Below are 20009 nucleotides of genomic sequence, written 5' to 3'. Positions count from 1 at the left end.
CTTCACCCTTTCTGTATAAAACATTTTCTTATCAACCCGTCAATTATTTTGAAATGTTCTCATTTAAGCAACCACATTTCCCTTACAAACAAAATCTGAAAAGTTTGCCTTTTAAAAGTAACATGGTGACTATTAAAAAGCATTTCAAATGTTCACTTGTAAAACAATAAATTCAATTTGTGTCTTTTCTTTTTTTAAAACAGTTAATCAAAATAAAACAAGAGGAGTCGGCTACTTCTGGCTTTTATTATATAAAGTTAGATGGACATTCAGACTTTACAATAAATACATAGTTCTATAGCACAGTGGTTTATTTTGGTTTACTTTCAGTTTTTGTAAATTTACAGCAAGAACTTTGGTTCTTTTATTTACAAAAAAAAAAAAGAATCTCTTGTATTGCTGGAGGTTGTGTGTAGAAGCAAAAAAATAAAAAATAAAATAAATACATAAAATCTCTCAGCAAATATTACAACTTTTCCGAACCCAAACAGATTCCTGGGTTTCAGGTCGTCTCTCTTCAGAATCAGCAGAAATGAGAGAAAGTCAGAAAAACACATCCCAGCCGTTTCTGACCGAGACGGAGGAGATAAAAAATAAATCCTGACAAAAAATATATCCTGACAAAAAATAAATCCTGACATTTCCTCAGAGGTTCCTCCAGGGATGCAGCGGCGCCGACCTCCTGGTGCCTTCAAAGACCCTCAGGAACGTCGGCAATCAGAGCATCAGCTGCGGTTCTTCAGGATCCGGTCGGAGAGCCAGTCCAGGCCCTCTACCAGACCGGCACCGCTGACGGCGCAGGAGGACTGGACAAACCACTGCGAGGACACACAACAGGTCAAAGGTCACGTTGTACTCTCCGGTTAAACGCCTTCACCCGGATGCAACAGGAGAAACCCCCTGAGACGATCGGACCCTGGAGGTACGTACCGGCTGCTGCACCGCGGACAGCCTCAGGGCCTCGGTGACGGCGCTGGCCGACATGGCTCTGGGTAAATCCTGTTTGTTGGCGAACACCAGCACCGGCACGCCCCTCAGCGCGTCCTCCTCCAGCTGCAGGACGCAAACACGCAGCGCCGATTAGACGCCCACTTACACCGCAAACTACAGATATCACTTTGCAAACTGCTTTTATCTTTTTTGTTTTATCCATTTAGTGTTTTATAACCATACTAGCTTCTCTGTCCCTGCTGCATTAAACAAAGAAAGGCATCCCCAGATCATGATGCCGCCACCACCGTGTTTTACAGCAGGAACAGAATCCCAACTCAAACCACAAGTTTCTGCTTTTCACTCTTTCAAGATCTTTTTTTAAACAGATATTTTAAAATAGTTAAAAACAGAACTCCAGACCAAAAGTCTCTACAGACATTTATATCTATCTATCTATCTATCTATCTATCTATCTATCTATCTATATATATATATATATATATATATATATATATATATATAGATATATATATATATATATATATATATATATATATATATATATATATATATATATTTATTTATTTTTTTTTTTTTTTTGCTTTCAGTTCAGATAAACTCTGGTTTAGAGCCACAGCTGCAAGAGTCTGCCAAACTAAATTTCTTATTATGATGCCTTCTGTAGGAAATTATACATGCTTTTTAAATTAAATAACAACTTTAGTTTTGTTTAAAGGTTAAACACATTTTCACTTAAATTTGGTAGGAAAGGACGTCTGAACGTACATAGTTTGCAACCTGTTGAGAAAGAACAACTTCATATAAAAAAAGAATATTCCCAACACTATTAATGTCATTGTGGGAATGTTATTTATATAACAAATAAAAATCTAGCAAATTTTAAATTACCCTTATATTTTTAAATATTGGTAATTTCTTTAGCCTTTTTGGCCAAAGTAATTAAAAGTGGCCTCAGACTTCTGGTGCTGACAACATGAAGCAAAGCTGCCATGCTCACGCAGGGCCAGCAGGGGGCGATGACGTCAAGCTTAGCGCTCAGAAATACAAGCAGAACTATTGATGCTTATTGATTATTGATTTCTCTCTGTCAAGTGGACGCTGCAGTGTGAACTTGAAGGTGAAAACAAGTTTTGTCTGGACTGAGTGTGCAGCACGCTGAATCGTGCAGACGTTAGATCCCTGAACCTCGGGTCGCTGAAATCTGAGCTCCACGCTGTGAACAGAGGCTCACCTGCATGTGCAGCTCGTCTGCGGCCTCTTTAATCCTCTCCGGATCGTTGCTGTCCACCACAAAAATCAAACCCTGAACACAAACACAGACGGAAAATAAAGCAAAAATATGTTTGCACCGTTTATTTTATTTGGAAAGGAACAAAATACATATTTTGAAGGGATGAAGAACATATCTGCATTAATACTGGTATCTGCCGATGTTTTTCATGGTGTAACGTATCGGGCCAATATTGGGCACGGGACTCTGATAATATAGCAACAGGGTAGTGAAATACATTAAATATGTAGAAATAACAGTAAGTATTCTTTAATAGCTACAACAGTTATATATTATCAGATATTGACGTCACAATTTTTTAAATTTTATATTTATATGATTTTTCTCAACCCTTTCTTGGTTGTAATTTGGACGGCTTCGATCTTCTCTGTAAGCTTTAACGTTTTGCTCTCGATGTCCGTATCACTTCTTTCATGTCCCTCAAGTGTTTGATTTCAACAAAAACATTTGATATCAGACAAATATAACCCAAGTAAATACAAAAAGGAAGTTTTCAAATTATCCAAACCAAGAAAATGTGATTTTCCCCCTCCTAGTTAAATCATTTATTTTGGAAAGCTGAGTTGTGGCGTTATTAATACCAGATCTGTAAAAAAAAAAACAAGAAAATCACAAAAACAGAACCTGTCTGACAACATGAAGTAGGCGAAAAGTAACACGTCTCTTTCTTTTTTCCTTTTTTTTTCTAGTCCGATGTAAATTGGTTTTGGAGGGTGGGAATTATAAACTTAATGCTTCTGCCAATACACCCTTTTTCAGACAGATTTTTTTAAATCTATGTTACCAGGACATATGTTGTCATTTATTGTATAGAAAAAAACACGTCAACCCCTGATTTAACTTAAAAAAACAGACATTTCTAGTCTGTTTTTAAGTACATAGAGAAGAAAAAGCATAAGGGGGTAAATCCTTTTCTTCCTGCTTGCCTGCCTTGCTTTAACTGCCTCAACGTGGAGCCGTTGAAACCAGCAGCTGTATGAATCCTTCACACCTGCAGCAGGCTTACCTGCGTGTTGGTGTAATAGTGCCTCCACAGCGGTCTGATGACCGTCTGGCCACCGACGTCCCAAACGGTGAAACTGATGTTTTTATATTCCACCGTCTCCACGTTGAAACCTGAGCAGGACAGAAAAAAAACACGTTTGTGACCCTAAAAGCAGCGACTTTCTGTCCCTCAGAGAGTCGGAGGAGGTCCGGACGGCTCACCGACGGTCGGGATGGTGGTGACCACCTCGGCCAGCTTCAGCCGGTACAGCAGCGTGGTTTTACCTGCAGCGTCCAGACCCACTGCAGAGACACAGCAGAGAAGATCTGTCAGAACCAGAACCCTGGGCTCCAGTGTAAATTATAGCATCAGTTTAGCATTTAATCCCGTTATAAACAGCCAGCAAGGCAGCCGCTCTTAATGACCTTCTATTGTGCTTTTATATGTATCTTACTTTCCCCTAGTAATTGTTTTGTTTTTCAATAAATGAATAAATGTACGCCTTATTCCTAATATAATTACACGATAAAAAGGAATTGTTGTTCAACTCAAAATTTTAACTGTCAATGCATATTAGATCATTAGTAACATTAAAAAATCAAACAATACACCAAAAGATATCAGTAGGTGTTTACTTGAATCTTTTTGATAGTTTTCTAAAGGCAGCTTTACTATAAACAGCAGAATAAAATCCTGAACCTATGGCTTTTAGTTTCAGTGCCACCCCAAAAGTTTAAGTGGCTTCATCTGCCCCCCCCCCCCATTAAAGATTTATGAAAACGACCACTGCAGGATTCTGGTTCAGGCTGGTGAGAATTCAATAATTATACTCTTATCATTACATAACCCTGAAGTCTAACAGAGAGCAAACATCACATTTTACCTAAAAATAAAAGTAAGAAGCAAATAAATTAGAAGGCAAATTAAATAAAACTGGTTTTATGGTCATTTATTTATGTCTAAATATCTACAGCAGCCTTTATTAATCCCCCCAATGGGGCACGGTCAACTATGTGGGCAGCTGGGCTTTTAGGGGTGGTAAAAGGTCAATAATAATTATAAACAAAAATTAAAACTTTATTAACTTAACTTCTGCCCTGATTAAAAGTCTAATTTAAAGTAAACAGGATATTTCAAAAATGTTCACTCCTGCTGCAGTAAAAGCTGGATTTATTAGAGGACTTTTATCTTTAGCAGAGAAGCCAATAATTAAATTCCAGTTTATTTATTAAAACTCTCAAACTACAGTTTATAACTAATTTTTTTTTTTTCAGCCATTATGACCTTAAAAGTAATTAAAAACTGACCCATTAAAATCCTGACGGGAATCTTGGAGGTGAACCTGGAGAAGATCTGCGAGATGATGACGCCCATGATGAAGGTCCAGGTAGGAATCGTCCCGGGTCGGATGTCCGTGGCTCTCCGTGTCCGTGGCTCTCCGTGTCTGTGGGTCTCCGTGGGGCTCCGTGTTTTATACAGTACCATCGTGGGCGTGCTTCCCTTCTCCACGCTGTCATCTCAGCGGCTGTCAGCGCGGTACACGGTGGAAGCGCGGATGGAATACCGGAAGACAACAAACACCTTGTGACATCACTTCCGCCCCCTCCCCTTTCAAACTAAAAGAATAAATTAAGAAATCTTTATTCTTAATAAAAATCTTTATTCTTAATAAAGAAAACAGAAAGCCACGCCAACGTCATATATATATATATATATATATATATATATATATATATATATATATATATATATATATATATATATATATATATATATATCGTTTGTGTACATACAGTCATATTCGGTGAATTGGAATATGTATTTCTTCTTCGTCAGATTGAAAGTACATTTTGAAAAAAGTTAACTTTTAACCTAGTATTTAACCTGGTATTAAACCTAGTTTTTATAAAGGATTTCTGCATGAATATCGTTGCTTTTCTGTTGGTCTTATACGATTCTAATCTCATATGCTGTGTTTTTATCAGGTGGAGGTGGGGAATAAACGCACAATTAACAGAAATAAAGGCTTTAAAACAACACCAGTCTGTGTTAAGCTATATAATGTGTTTCCTTAAGTGAATCCGGTTGCTGTGATAAATGAACTTGTCAATAATATTCATATTTATTGATTATGACTGTATGTGAATATACACATTAAGAAATCTTGGTTTGATGGGAAAGTCATTAATAATTCAGGCCTGGATGTTTCTAATGAAACTGATCTGAAAATGAAAGTACCATTTACTTTGTAGTATTTGCAATAAATAAAACTACAACAACTGAAACAAGTTTTTATATTTCCTCAGGATATCTTTGTGTGAAATTAAAAGTTCTTCGCTGGTCTAAAAACATTGAAAAACAAAATAAATCTGTAAAATGGTCAACTATTTTTTTCACAGCATATGATGGTAGGTAACAGACTAACACACAGAACAATAAAAACTGGAGACAAATAACTTCCGCAGGAGAATCAGCCTCAGTTTTATTTTGGAAAATGTGGGAAATTTCGACCGGAAGTGACGTCACTCTGTTTCTTGGAGTCGTTGGCAGATCTGACAATGCTGTTCTGGAGCAACACCCACCAGAACCCAGGAACAGTTTCAGTCAGAACAAAAAGTATCCCTCAATAACATCCATCAGGTGTGACGTCATCATTTAGTTGCTGATTTCAGAACAGCTGACAATAAATTTTATCTTAAAACGAAAAGAAAAAATCTGTTTCTTAAATTTGAGGAAATTATCTTTACACTTATAATCCACACCTACTTCTAATTACAGAGAAATTATACAATAATGGTTTAATAAAACAAAATTATTATTACTTTAATTATGGAAAAGCAGATATTTTCCTTATAATTTAAGCAAAATGATGTATGAGATAATTTATAAATCACATGACAACCTCTGCTTGTCTACTTTTGTTGTTTTCAGTACCATCAAGTTTACCAAACAACTAAAAAATTAAACTTAAGTTCCTCCCACAGACAAACACAAAGTTCTGCAGTCTCTTTTAATAAAAATTACCCATCAAACCACATTTTTAAAATGCTATCTATCCCACAGAACAAATACTGGACTGGCATGCAGATTTTGCACTTATAACATACTAATAAATATCATATCCTACTAAATGTTGCATCTAACCATGTCTTTGCGATTGTGACGTGCAAACGTTGATAATATAATCTGTGTCCAAAGATATAAACCGAGAGGAAATGCAAACTATTTTCTGGACTTTATGCAATGCTGTGAGTCTCACTCAAGTTTTAAATTTTTTTTTATTTTACACAGTTTCATCCTGCAGGATTCCTTCTTATTTTTAAAGTTCTTCTTCAAACATCGGCAGAAAAGTGTCTGTAAACGCTCTTGAGGAAGTGGGCCGTCATGTATCTCTGCTGCTAATAAAATGTTTAGAACCGTGTTGATTTGTGTCCAAAAGAGGAAGTTCTGGGATGTTTGCTGCAGAAGGTTCACAGGGGAAGGACATCAAGTGGACTAGATGAAGACTTTGTTGACTTTTCTGCTTGAAAAACGTGGAGCTTTGATTAATTTGTTTGCCACCGACATCTGGCTGTGCTGAAGATTTGTGCGTAAGCGTGCAGCATTGGGTCTGGTTCCAGGATATTTTCTGTTTATTTCCAGACAACATGAAGCTTCTTTCTGGTCTTTGCACAGATTCTGGTGGGTTTGTGGTTCAGGAAACTCCCAGCCAGGCGTCACATGGTTTATCTTGGTTTCATTTGCAGTTCTGGCTGAGCAGGTTTCCTCCACGTCTCCTGTTGCAACACCGCAAACTTTCCCAGTTCTGCCCTCAACGGGTCACATGAGCGACCCCGAACCAGTTCAACAAACAGATAAGCAAAATAAGATTTATTGTAAAATCTCAGCGGGAAAAGATTATTAATCGTATTTCCTTGTTTGTTTGTTTTTTGTCTTTTACGACAGAAACAAGACAAAAATGTCAGACGCCAAAAATGCTAAAATAGAAAGAATTAAATAAAAAATGTGTCCAAAGACTAGTAAAATCAATGCAAAGCTAGAGAAAAATGTGATTTAAATCACTCCAAACAGATAAAACTATATAATAAAATCTACAAAGATGAATAAACCAAACAGGCTGAGATGTTAATACAGACTTAGCCAACTTTATTTATTTGTATGTACAGAGTGCATACAGAACGAAATTTCATTGCAAATAGATTACGACTGCTTGCAGGTGGAATAAGGCAACATTACAATATAAAGTGCAGCAGTGATCAGATGTAACAATGCAGAAGAACAGTGTGAAAAACAGTGTGCAGAAGAATGTACAGTTTATGTGCAAAAATAATGGTGCAAAAAGGCATTTGTATGAAAAAGTTTGGTGCAGTGCAAAAAAATATGTGCAAAAATGCAGTAAACGTTGAATTATGTACTATTTAAATAGATTACAAAAGTTTGGTAACATTGGTAGTGCCAGGTAAGGATGCAAATGATGCAGGGTCCAGTTCAGAGTACAGCAGTTCAACAGTCTGATGGCAGCAGGGAAAAAGCTTTTGCAGAACCTGGTGGACCTGCAGCGGATGCTGTGGAACCTCTTTCCAGAGGGCAGCAGGGAGAACAGTCCATGGTGGGGGTGTGAGGGGTCCCTGATGATGTTATGGGCTCAGGACACACAGCGCTGAGATGAAATGTCTTTTATGGAGGGAAGAGGAGTCCCGATGATCCTCTCTGCTGTCCTCACCACTCTCCTCACGTTCTTCCAGTCAGAGGCACTGCAGCCTCCACACCACACAGAGAGACAGCTGGGCAGAATGCTCTCTATGGTGCTTCTGTAGAATGTCATGAGGATGGGCAGGGGTCAGGTGGGCTCTCCTCATCCTCCGCAGGAAGTACAATCACTTCTGTGCCCTCTTCACCAGTGACGTGGTGTTCACAGACCAGGTGAGGAAAAGCAACCAGCTGCTGAAACATGAACACTAAACTGTAACAGCTGGACAGACAGTCTAACAGGAGCTGCAGGTGATTTCAGCTCTAATCCCAGTCAATGAATGTTAGTAGAAGAAGCTCTTTGTGTGTCATTAGCATTTAACAGAAATGGTCCTACCTTTCTGGGATGGACGAAGACGTCCCGCTCCCAACCTCTGATTTAAATCATTAAAACCTTCCCAGACCAGAGAGGATGCGCAGTTTAGCCCAAATATATCACATCCCTGATAGATTTACATTTTATCGTATCTTCCTCCTACCAGGAACTTTGTTTCTAGCAGGAGATGGGACAGGCATGTCTGTTCTGTACTCTTTGCTCACCTTCAAAATGACCAAACAGGACAACCGTCTGTTAGCACAGATTTCTGTGAAATAAGGAGGATTTTCTTTCAACCAGGACCAAATCCAAGACTGCAGATCTGCGCACCGATCTGGAGGAATCTTGCGGCGAATGTTTGAGAATCCCTGTTGGTGTTTTAAGCACAGCCTATTTCACAGACTTCCAGAAAGCACAAATTTCTATACTGTATTTGGCATTCCCCCAACATACAGCTGTTGTCTTTTTATCCAGGAACACGTTCCATGGTTGGCATCCCTCAGTCTGTGGCTTCGACTGTCTTAAAGCACGTTCAGGCATTCATTTGGCATAAGATTCAGAAACCTCAAGTCCTGATTTATTGTCATTAATAGTCATTCATGCATCCATCCATTGTCTATACACGCTTATCCGTGCAGGGTTGACAGGAAGCTGGAGTACCCGGAGAGAACCCATGCATGCACAGGGAGAACATGCAAACTCCATGCACAACAACCCCAAGCTGGGATTCAATCCCAGGACTACCAACCAGCAACTGTGCAACCCACTCATCTGGAAAAGAAGGACGTTGTTTGCAACAATGTGGCATTAAATACTTGTAAGACTGGTTGGGTGAATATTTAGTCTGATCTGTTTGCCTGAGACAGACTGCAGGGGGAGATCAGGAGGTCTAGCAGAGTTCAAAGCCAAGAAATGAAACTTAGAGAGGCTCCTGACGTCAGCAGCAGGAACTGAAAGCCAGCAACCTGACATTCAGCCCTGAGAAGCTGCAGGCGGGGATTGTTTATCCCAGAGAAGACGCACTGATTGCTGCTTCCCAGCAAAACGCAGCAGACTCGCTGAGATGAAGCTGCTTTTCTTTTGCACGGTGATGGTGCTGACCGCCACCAAAGGTCCTCTGCATGCTTGGCCAGACCCCACCAGAGGTAAGAAACACAGCAGTCTACATATATATCACAGAAATCACTGGTGCAGAACTTTGTTAATAAAAGTTTTCTTTCCACGATCAGATGTCTTCTTCCTTCCAGAAGGATCCGAACTAAACTTAGCAGCTCAGTTCCAGAAATCATAGTTTTTTATTAGTTTGCATCCCTTTGTTCAGATATATAACCTTTATCTCCTCGCGCCGTGCTTAAATCACGCACATTTCCTGTTTTTGTCAACATCTGAATGTCTAGGAAGGAACCAGTTTATCCACATCAGGTTTGGAAAAAGGTTTAGATTCCTTCTTGGGAATCAAGCTTTGAAGTAATATTTTGAATATGTCGAAATGAGAGATGCACTCTGGCCAGGAAAAGCGTGGTCGGTGAAAGGTCCACACTAACCAACAAGGTGAAGGAAATCTCCCTTCTTCCTGTTTGGACTATTTGCCAAAACATGTGTTCTCATGGCCGACCACATGGTGGCGCTTCAGCAATTATATTTCCGGTTTTGTGGAAGGCAACGTTTTGCACGTGTCACATTTTATCACTTTACAACCACAAACTTTGGTATATTTTATTGGGGTTTCGTGTGAAAGACCATAAACACGTGGCTACTGCATATCAGATCCTCTGGACCTCATTGTGCTGCATGTTTTAGGGGATTTCCTGCTAGAGCAGACCTTTTTTAAAAGGATGGATGATTATCAATATGACTGTGTTGTGCAATTAATTACACACGGTTTAAAGATTATTTAATGTTTAGTAAATAACTCTCTGTCTGTTAATTACTGTCTGATGATGATCAGCTCTTAGGCTGATATCAAGACAATAGTTGAAAGGGATTAATTTGAGCACCAGCGATCTTTTAACAGCAAACTCTGCACACATATAGAATAAAGGAGTGACAACTTCTCTTCAAGCTCAAGAATTTATTAATAGAAATAAAATGAACATCCAGAGAACATCACAGTAATGCTGTTTATCTGAATTGACACTATATTTCAATCAACAGGCTAGTGAAACTAAAACTACTAAGTAAAGTGAAGATAAAAAGAAGCTCAGCTAAGTAACTATGTACATACAAAAGAACACAAAAGACAAAAACAAAGTGGTTGATCATCATCAGAATAATTCAGTGAATCCTGGTTCACTGCAGATCTGATTTAATTGAACATGGAGTTCAATTAGCTTAATTAGCTTAATGTTGTTCTAAATTAACTAATTTAGAACAACGTCTGGCATGTTTTTCAACCCATTCACAATGCAAATCCCGAGTTACACAAAACACTATTTGAGGAAATAATATTTTAAAGAATGATTTGCTCAGTAAAATCATTTACTTTAGGGACGCTCAATTTTATTAATGCGAGTATACCTCCGGGAGGATAGGGGTCGCTGTAGTGATCTGTCGCTAAAATCGGCTAATCCTAAACTTAAACAAAACGCCTTTAAATGGACATTAAAATTCCATATTAATGCTGCAATAATGCTCATAGCACTATCAAACGATGGCAGAGTGAAACGAAATAAACTTTATGTTTGAAACAAGCCTTTTTGGTGCCTATCCGGGAACCGGAAGTTACCAGAAGCAAAATAGCATTTTGGCTAGGTAATTTTCGGCGCTAACTTTAGAAGCTTCAGCTTTATTTTAGCAATAATGATTGGAATAGATAACACAAACATCAATATACCATTAATGTATAAAACTCTTACGGAGATAACGTTTGTTATAACCATAAAAACACACTCGAATTACATCGGCAATAGCATGGTATCAACATGCTAGAGGGGAGCTACTCGGTAGCTCCAGCCTAGGGGTTCAGGTGGGTGGGCATGCTTGGTAGGTTTGGAGCACAAGAAGGGTTGGGAGTCAAGTTCAATCTTATTGCAGCATTTTGTACACAGGGCCATTTGACGTGTTTCACACAAAAATCAAAGGAAATACGTTTAATTTAACACTTGAAAGCTGAAATGCAAATCTAAAGGTACTCCTCAGAGTTTCAGCAAAAAGTTCACCAATGAGAGTCTTGACTGAAAACATGTTTTCAGTGCTGATTTTAACGAGCCTCCCAGTTTTCAGGGAGTTTGCTGCAAAGCTGAGATCCATAGAAATGGTTTACGTCTGATCCTGGGAACGCTCAGGTCTCTGAAGACCGAACGGGTCTAAACGGTTCCTACTTGAGAGGGAGCTCAAAACACCTTCCAGTGCGTCATATGTCAAAAGTAACATTTCAAAAAGTCAACAGTTCTTCAAACGGGCAAGTGCAGTGATTTACCAACTGGAGTTATATAGTCTATTTAGGTCTGGTCTTTGACTAGGCCATTCTGACGCACGAACAGAAACTATACTTTAACATATTTAATCTAACAAGGCAGAGGGATGTTTACAGCTTCAATACTAGACTCGTACATAAAATAAGGCAGGCGGGTTAATATCCAGAAGTGAGAGAGTGCCAAACTCTCGTTAATGTCATCTTATATGGATCAGCAAAGACCAGCTCCAGGACTGATCGATTCACCGTTAGCCTGGCTCCAGGGATATCCACGTGTCCATTCTGCCCCGAGATAACTGTCCATTTATTTATGCTTTATGCATGCCACCCATGGCGTTTCTGCATTTGAAGCTTGTGGGGCTCCACCAGATGTCGCTGTGGAGCTGTATGTTCTCAATAATCAATGGGACAAGATTGTTCTTTATAGAGCAATATTGTAAAAAAGGCAGATTTCTTTACCAATAAAATTCTGTTATAAAAATTTGTGTCTATTTATCTAAGTCTGCCAGAAAACTGACAACCTCAGTAGCTAAATCCTCCTGGGGAGCCTTGCTATTGGGGACGGCCCACCAACGTTTGTTTACATAATGAACATCTGGAATCACACTGAGCATGCCCAGTACGCTCTCAGTAGACAGCTGTGGGGCACAAATCCTACGGCCCCAAGCTCTGATCGTCCAATCAAAATGCGTGAATTAGACATGTTACGTTTACGTTCTGCTGGAAAGGGTGCGACTATCTAGACAAGGCAGATTTATCTGTAGAGCACATTTCAGTACAAGGACAATGCAAAGTGCATTTATATGATTAAAACATTGGAAAATTAAAACAATAAAAGCAAGTAAAAAAACTGTTAGAATAAAATGTAGGAAAATTTAAACAAAATAAGAAAATGTAAACTAAAAGCAAATATTAATCTAGTGTTGGTTGTTCTTGCTGGCTCATTGAAGGATTGATGTGAATCATTTCTGTTCAATAAATGAACATTATGAGTGAGCCTTTGTTTTTCATTTTATATGTGTAAAAATTAAATTACATTTAGCTTATATAAAATGGGTTATATAGTGAGTTGGTTAATGCTAATTTATCTGTTTAATTTAAAAATCAGTGAGGTTGTATGCATCACAGAAAATTAGTTGCTGCTAATAGTTGTTGAGTTTTTGTGCCCCACTTATCATGTCAGAGACGCCTCTGCATGTCTGTGAGTTATCAGTTAAGTGAAACTGCAACTGTTAAGTGCTTTCTGCAGCTCCAGCCTCTGTGATCGTATAATCCTTGAAAATTACAATAATCCAGCCATGCACCAGTTTGTCTCTGTCCACTTTTCTGACAGGCTGAAACATTAAAGACGCTGTGAAGAGTTGCATGGATACTTTTTAAATACGCTGTAGAGAAAAAGACAAAAAAAAAAAAAGTCCTTAAACTGCAAACATTCAAACTGATTTCCTGATGTGAGATAAATGTAGACCTCAGAGTCTGAATCGTCGAGTTAGAAACTTTATATCATTCTGAAGGTGTGTTTGTGTATGTTTTCTTCCTCAGGTGGCTCTGGAGTCAATTTGAATGGGAAGATGTTCACTTTGGGTGGTTATAATGGAGGATTAGTCATCTATTCACCTTATCAACCTTCCCCCTGGGCGACTCCAACATCTGACCCAACCAGCAGTTACACCTCCGGCTACTACTCCACCTCCACTCCCAGCTACACTGAAACAAACACAGGCAACACAGAAACGTCTGCCCCGTTCACAGCCACAAAAGCTTGGACCACAAAACACACCACCCCAAAACCCACCACCCCAAAACCCACCACCAGACATCACACACCTTCATGGACCACCGGTCCTCCAACTAGAGGTGAGTTCCTCTGAAAATACATACAGGGCTGTCTCAGAAAATTTCAATATTGTGATAAAGTTCTTTATTTTCTGTAATGCAATTAAAAAACATGAAATGTCATACATTCTGGATTCATTACAAATCAACTGAAATATCGCAAGCCTTTTATTGTTTTAATATCGCTGATTATGGCGTACAGCTTAAGAAACTCAAATATCCTATCTCGAAATATTAGAATATTTCCTCAGACCAAGTAAAAAAAAAAAAAACATTATAACAGCTAAACAAAATCAAAGATTTGAAAATGTCCATTAATGCACTCAGTACTTGGTTGGGAATCGTTTTGCACAGATTACTGCATCAATGCGGCGTGGCATGGAGGCAATCAGCCTGTGGCATTGCTGAGGTGTTATGGATACCCAGGATGCTTCAATAGCGGCCTTTAGCTCATTTGCATTGTTGGGTCTGGTGTCTTTCAGCTTCTTCTTCACAATACCCCACAAATTCTCTATGGGGTTCAGGTCAGGGGAATTGGCAGGCCAATCAAGGACAGTAATGCCATGGTCAGTACACCAGTTACTGTGAGAATCTGATGTCGTCTCTTAACCACTACCATACTTGTGATTTAGTTTACTGAACCAAGCTGAGTGTTTTTCAAGGCTCAGGAAAACCTGCAGTGTTTCGAGTTAATAAGACGATTCAAGTGATTAGTTGAATAGCCTACTAGTATACTTTTTCACGATATTCTAATATTTTGAGATAGGATATTTGGGTTTCTTAAGCTGTAAGCCATAATCAGCGATATTAAAACAATAAAAGGCTTGCGATATTTCAGTTGATTTGTAATGAATCCAGAATGTATGGCATTTCATGTTTTTTAATTGCATTACAGAAAATAAAGAACTTTATCACAATATTCTAATTTTCTGAGACAGTCCTGTAAATCACCACTGAGGGTGGTTGCTGTTTTTATTGTAAAGGTAAAGGAATGCTAAATAATTCTGCCCGTTAGACCAGGTCTCCCAGAAACAAATCACTCTGTTTCTGCTCATGAAAAACAAAAAAATAAATCAAGCCCACAAGCCAAAAAAAAAAAAAAAAAAACATTAAAATAAAACATCACTTATTCTCAGGTAGGTTTTTACTATGTCCTCTACACCAGGGGTCTCCAACTCCAGTCCTTTGGAGCTACTATTCTACAACCTTTAGATGCATCTCTTCTCCAACACACCTGGATTCCCTCATCAGCAGCTTGGCAGAGGCCAGGGCTCCATCTGAAAACCCTCAATAACAGCTCCTAGCTCCCGTTCCTTCACCTTTCATAGGGTCAACAGTAAGAACTCTATCATGGGAAGGAAAGGAGCTTCGGACTGCTGTGCCGAATTTGGACCGCCTTTAACTCCGATGTGATTACGTGACGGGAACACACATGGATGATTCCAGTCAAATCCGGGCCTACAGCCTTAAAATAATGTACTACAAAGTGTGCGATCTCTACTATCCGAACATTTTCATTCATTTCCGTGAGGTGAGCTGTGCTGATACGTAGGGCTGGATGATAATTCAATAACAATATTTATTGATCGACAGACGTATATCAATGATAGAAAATAGGGTCAGTAAAAAGTTAAACAGAATAACAGTTTTCATTCCTTTTGCATTCTAGTCATGTAGGTTAATATTACATCATTACATCCTCCCAACCAATCACAACGCAGACCCAGGAACTAAGCTCCTGACGCACCTCTGCTTTGGCTAGAGTCCTCGCTCATTAGAGGTATTCAGATGGAGCCGAAGTGTTTTTATCTGAGACTGACAGTGTGTGGTTTCTTTTTTTTCCCTCTGTCCTTGTGCGCCCCCTGCAGGTTTCTCAGTGTGTTTGCGGTACATTACCGACTCTCAGGGCGGCTCCATCTTCACCCTCAGCCCATCCAGTTCCCGTATTAGGCTGGATGTCAATGGAATCGCATACATGCTGAGCACCAATGGCTACAACAATGTGTACTTCACACCCAATGTCAGGTTCTGGTCCGGTCTGCAGCCCACCATGTGGACCAGCGTCTGCATCACTGTGGACAACGTGAAGGGTGTGGCTCAGATGTTCAGAGACTCAACCATGAGCATCAGGAAGCTGCTGGATAATTATGTGAGGACATCATGAACACGATCTCTGATTTAAAGTCTGTAATGATCCAAACATAACACTGCTTCTACAGCTGAATACAAAGTTTTCACAACCCTTTACTTTTGTCCCGTTAAAATCTAAATAAAATCTGGGTTATTGTCCCCCCCCCCCACCCCTTCTCAAAGATCTCAACACTTTAAATAATAAAACAAGAAAAATCACTAGTTTCCACACCCTTGGTTCAATATTATGTTGAAGTATGTTAAGGTATGTTGAGGCCACTCCCAGACTGCCGCTGGTTGAGCGCCTCGGGTCCATGTCCTGTTTAGACATAAGTAATCATCCCCTTAGTATGAGGTTCAGCTTCTCCTGAAGAATCTCTCCATATTTCGCTGCTGTCGTCTTAAAATGCTACATGCACCCGTCTCTCAGTTCCCACCATGGAAGAACATCCATGATGCTTCCACCAGTGTTAGCCAGATGCCCGTTCTTCTTCCAGTCGGATCTCGCAGCCAGGTCTCTGAACCGATCTGGCTGACATGTGCTGACAAGGCTTGAATCTATAAAGTGCTGATAGTTGGATAGTTGAAGTTGGTTCTCCTGAATCCACAAAGGAAGCATTGGGTTTCCTGTTCAGCTCTTGCATTCCCATGTAATGGAGATTAAGGTGCTTTTAGGGAAGCTCAGTGCATCTAAAGTTCTCTGAGTCCTTTCCCAGATTTGTGCTCCGGCATAATCTGCCCCGGAGTTTTTTTTTTTTTTAATAAGACCTTATCTGGACAAGGGTGCTCCAGTCCCAATGGACTGAAGTGGACTCCAGTCAAGTAGTAGAAACATCTGAAGGATGATCAGTGGAAATCAGACACACTTGAGCTCAAGTCTAGCTGCGACAAAAGGCTGTGAAAACTTATGTCTATCATTGGCTATTTCTGGAGTTTTTCCGTTGATTAAGTTTTACTCAGATTGGTTTGGAAATAATAATAAAATCTGAGAAAAGCGAAGGAGGGTGAATACTTTGGATTTTTTATTGAATAATTGACTTAAATTAACTTTTACAAGTTATGAAAATTATTAAAATGCACTCCTAGCTTTATGCATTTTAATATAAACCTCATTAATTCGTTTTCCATTGTCTCTAATATTCTATCTGCTGTGTGTGTGTGTGTTTTCAGAACACATGGTCAGGTGAGCCTGTGATTGATTTCTCAGGCTTTGAAGGTCAGGTGACCGACGTCCAGATGTGGGATTATCCTCTCCGTTATAAAGAAGTCTTCTACTACATGAGCAGCGGTTACTACGGGTATGACCCTGGGTGCTCTGTGTGTGTGTGTACTTGTTTTTGTTGCTTATTTGGGACCTTACCTCGTTACCAACCCTCCAAAGACAGTTACGTTTTATGAGGACCAAAGCTCGGTCCAAATGCAGCAGTCCCCCATTTTTAGGGGGTAAGGCGTTAGGTCCAGAGGTATACTGGGTATTTCTGGTTAAGGTCAGGAATGTACTGGTAATGTGTAGGGTTAGGCATAAATGCAGTTACTAATATGAATAGAGGTCAATGCAAAGTCCGAATATGGGTAGAAATAAAAACATTTGACCCAATCAGAATAAGACACGTTAAAGTAAAATAAAAAATTCATATAAAAAAATACATCATACTTATATAGCGCTTTCTTTGACACTCAGACGCTTTCAAACGTGACATTTTTTAATAGATTCAATTCAATTGAAAATTTAACCAAGAGAACAAAGTTTCAAGGTTATATTTTTCTTGATAAATATTTTTTTGTCTTATTCCACAATGTAACATTAATTTTTCAATGAAAATCATGATTTTTAAACTTTTTTTTTTGGCATACTGTTATACAACTTTCAAGAATCTGTAACAAAACAGAGAAACTATTTTTCTGTATAGCCATGAATTTTAAAAACAGTTATACATTTCATTTTAAACACACAGTGAGACTTCTAAAGCCTTTAAATCCACCACAAATAATTTGTGCTTTTAATTTTAGGCAATACATGGGCTCCGTGCTCAACTGGTCCTACATCAGCTACTCTCTGAGAGGGAAGACCCTGCTGGAGGACAGGTATGAGCAGCAGCTCAGACAGCTGACCCGCAGGCGAGGACATCACCTGAAGGGGGAGGAAAACACCAGGAAGATTTTCCACATCGAAGAGGAGAGCAAAGGAAGAAAGAGCTTTGATTTTTAATAAAAGCGAAACAGGGCATCTTATCTGAATCTATACATAAGAGTAAATCAATAAAATCTGCACTGATCAAAATGTTCACATAATCATATTATGGGCTCAATAGTATTTTCTTCACATTCATTTTAGCCTTAAACTATGATATAATAAAGTGATTTATGGAAAAAAAAATGTGTTGTTAGTAAATTTTGTCCCTTTCAGAATAACACTATGCAGGTTGGTTGTTAAAATAAATAAGACCTAAGAGTTTTGCAGAAATCTGTAGAAACTCAGCACAACTCTGCTGCTGTTTCAGGAAGTTTAACAAAAACAAATCATCAGCGGAACTTCGTCTACTATCATGAAATTATATTAGTGCAAAAATTAGTTGTTCTGCCTTGGAGACCAGGGCAGGCCCGCCAAAATCGCTTTTCATAGTAACTGACTTGTAAAGATCAAATTAAACTAAGATGGTTACTATAGAATATCATTTTTTTAACCATTAAAAACATCAATAGAGAACAATTGTGCCCTGAAACAAAATTATTCATTATGGCTCCATCCATACTACAATGAAGGCACACAACCTAGTTCTAGTTTTTAACAGAATATGTATCTTTGACTTAGTAACTAAGCAAGGGATCCCAAATAAAAAAAAAACAGACAGAACAACAAGAACTGTTCTTTTTAGGATGTTCTTTCTTTCTTTTATATATATATATATATATATATATATATATATATATATATATATATATATATATATATATATATATATATATATATATGTGTGTGTGTGTGTGTATATATATATATATATACACACACACACACAAGTGTAGAAAAAGACTCCAAGGATGATTTCTTGTACCCTCTTCTTGCTCTCTTCTATTTTTGTCACCTTTTCTCCCTTTTAACGTTTATTTTAATCATCTTTTTCTCTTCCTTTCTTTCTCTTTCACCTTTCAGATTCAGTGTCCAGTTAATTTGAAATAATCCCAGGATAAAATCTCTTAAAGCTTCTTGTATGTATAAATCAAGCGGAGCACTACGGCGAAAGCAGTAAGGCTCCACTACTAAAAGTAAATCTGTTTGGTTCCCTTTGGCATTAAGACAACAATTCTTAGTGCTACACTGCCAAGACAGGACAAGTAAAAAACAACAACAAAAAACAACATCACGAACAAAGAAGACAAGAAGGAAGAACAAGAAGTAGACCATGAGGAAGCCCACAAGAGCAAGAACCATAAGAACAAAAAATAAAGAAAGAACAAGGATAATAACGAGAACAAGGAAGAGAAATAAAGAAAAGGAAGAAAAAATAAAATAAAAAAGAACAAGAAGATGACAACAGTAAGAAGATTAAGAAAAAAGAAAAAAACAAGAACAAGAATTTCATGGACTATTTGAATTCTTATTTTCAACAACTAACTCAACTCAAGTAAATTTAATGGATCAAAACGTTTTAACCTGAGCCCTGACTATGTTGCCAGCAGTAATGAAGAAAATATAAAATGCATGTCTGTTAATGTTTATATCATCAGAAATTCTCATTATTTTAACCAACAATATAAACAAAAAAGCTGTTTTTCAGGGACCGTTCAGGCCGGCGATCACAAATCCAGCGAATGGAGCACCAACAGCTGCTGGAGATTTACTGACAATAACATAAAGTAGTTCAAACTACAGAAAAAAACAGAAAAAAAAAAACAGAAAAAAGCCTTTAACACTGAATCATAAGAATTAACCATGCACACCACAAGGGGGCGCCATTTACTTGTTTTTCTACACATTGCCCGCCTATGTAGAGTCCCACTCTGGGCAGAAAAGCCATATGATGACACTGAGAACGTATCGTCTGTATTGTGAGAAAAGTAAATAAATACCAGGAGTCATTAATCTCTCTATTCAGTAAGACATGTTTTAATAACAAAATATGGATTATGCATCCTCATACAATCTGTTGGGCTCTTCATTTCACATTTTATGTACAAAACTCTTTAATCTGTAGAGTTAGAGCCTCAATAGAAATTCAAAATCATACGTTTTTTTTTTTTTTTACAAATATAAAACTTTTGTGGTTAATAACAATCAAACGTTATCAAGAGTCCAACCAAAAAGAAAATGTGAAACGTGATTTAAAAATAA

At 38.3% G+C, this 20009-nt stretch overlaps 2 protein-coding genes across 2 annotated transcripts; one reads left to right on the top strand and one right to left on the bottom strand.

Moving 5' to 3' along the window:
- Positions 1 to 627: 627 nt before the first annotated feature.
- LOC105938224 (ADP-ribosylation factor 1) lies at positions 628 to 4814 on the bottom strand. Its single transcript, XM_036151648.1, has 6 exons — positions 4538 to 4814; positions 3452 to 3532; positions 3252 to 3361; positions 2186 to 2257; positions 931 to 1053; positions 628 to 818 (listed from the first exon to the last, which is right to left on the bottom strand). The coding sequence occupies exons 1-6, from the start codon at positions 4713 to 4715 to the stop codon at positions 726 to 728; spliced, it is 657 nt and encodes a 218-aa protein (XP_036007541.1). The 5' UTR covers positions 4716 to 4814; the 3' UTR covers positions 628 to 725.
- A 4450-nt stretch (positions 4815 to 9264) lies between these two features.
- On the top strand, positions 9265 to 18270 carry LOC105938237. Its single transcript, XM_012879907.3, has 5 exons — positions 9265 to 9440; positions 13253 to 13567; positions 15415 to 15695; positions 16847 to 16974; positions 17687 to 18270. Exons 1-5 carry the CDS (start codon positions 9359 to 9361, stop codon positions 17883 to 17885), a joined length of 1005 nt encoding a protein of 334 aa, XP_012735361.2. The 5' UTR covers positions 9265 to 9358; the 3' UTR covers positions 17886 to 18270.
- Positions 18271 to 20009: the final 1739 nt, after the last annotated feature.

Source organism: Fundulus heteroclitus, chromosome 20 (assembly GCF_011125445.2).
Source record: "Fundulus heteroclitus isolate FHET01 chromosome 20, MU-UCD_Fhet_4.1, whole genome shotgun sequence".
Lineage (NCBI taxonomy): Eukaryota > Metazoa > Chordata > Actinopteri > Cyprinodontiformes > Fundulidae > Fundulus > Fundulus heteroclitus.
This window is presented reverse-complemented; position numbering and strand designations above follow the sequence as displayed.

What these genes read in the sequence shown, in the direction of transcription:
- LOC105938224 (XM_036151648.1), bottom strand. Translation starts at nt 4,715, where the DNA reads ATGGTACTGTATAAAACACGGAGCCCCACGGAGACCCACAGACACGGA. An exon ending in TCCCGTCAGGATTTTAATGG is followed by an intron (nt 3,533 to 4,537) that starts GTCAGTTTTTAA and finishes GTGTCTCTGCAG; the next exon opens with TGGGTCTGGACGCTGCAGGT. An exon ending in ACTATTACACCAACACGCAG is followed by an intron (nt 2,258 to 3,251) that starts GTAAGCCTGCTG and finishes GTTTGTGTTCAG; the next exon opens with GGTTTGATTTTTGTGGTGGA.
- LOC105938237 (XM_012879907.3), top strand. Translation starts at nt 9,359, where the DNA reads ATGAAGCTGCTTTTCTTTTGCACGGTGATGGTGCTGACCGCCACCAAA. An exon ending in CACCGGTCCTCCAACTAGAG is followed by an intron (nt 13,568 to 15,414) that starts GTGAGTTCCTCT and finishes CGCCCCCTGCAG; the next exon opens with GTTTCTCAGTGTGTTTGCGG. An exon ending in ATGAGCAGCGGTTACTACGG is followed by an intron (nt 16,975 to 17,686) that starts GTATGACCCTGG and finishes TTTTAATTTTAG; the next exon opens with GCAATACATGGGCTCCGTGC.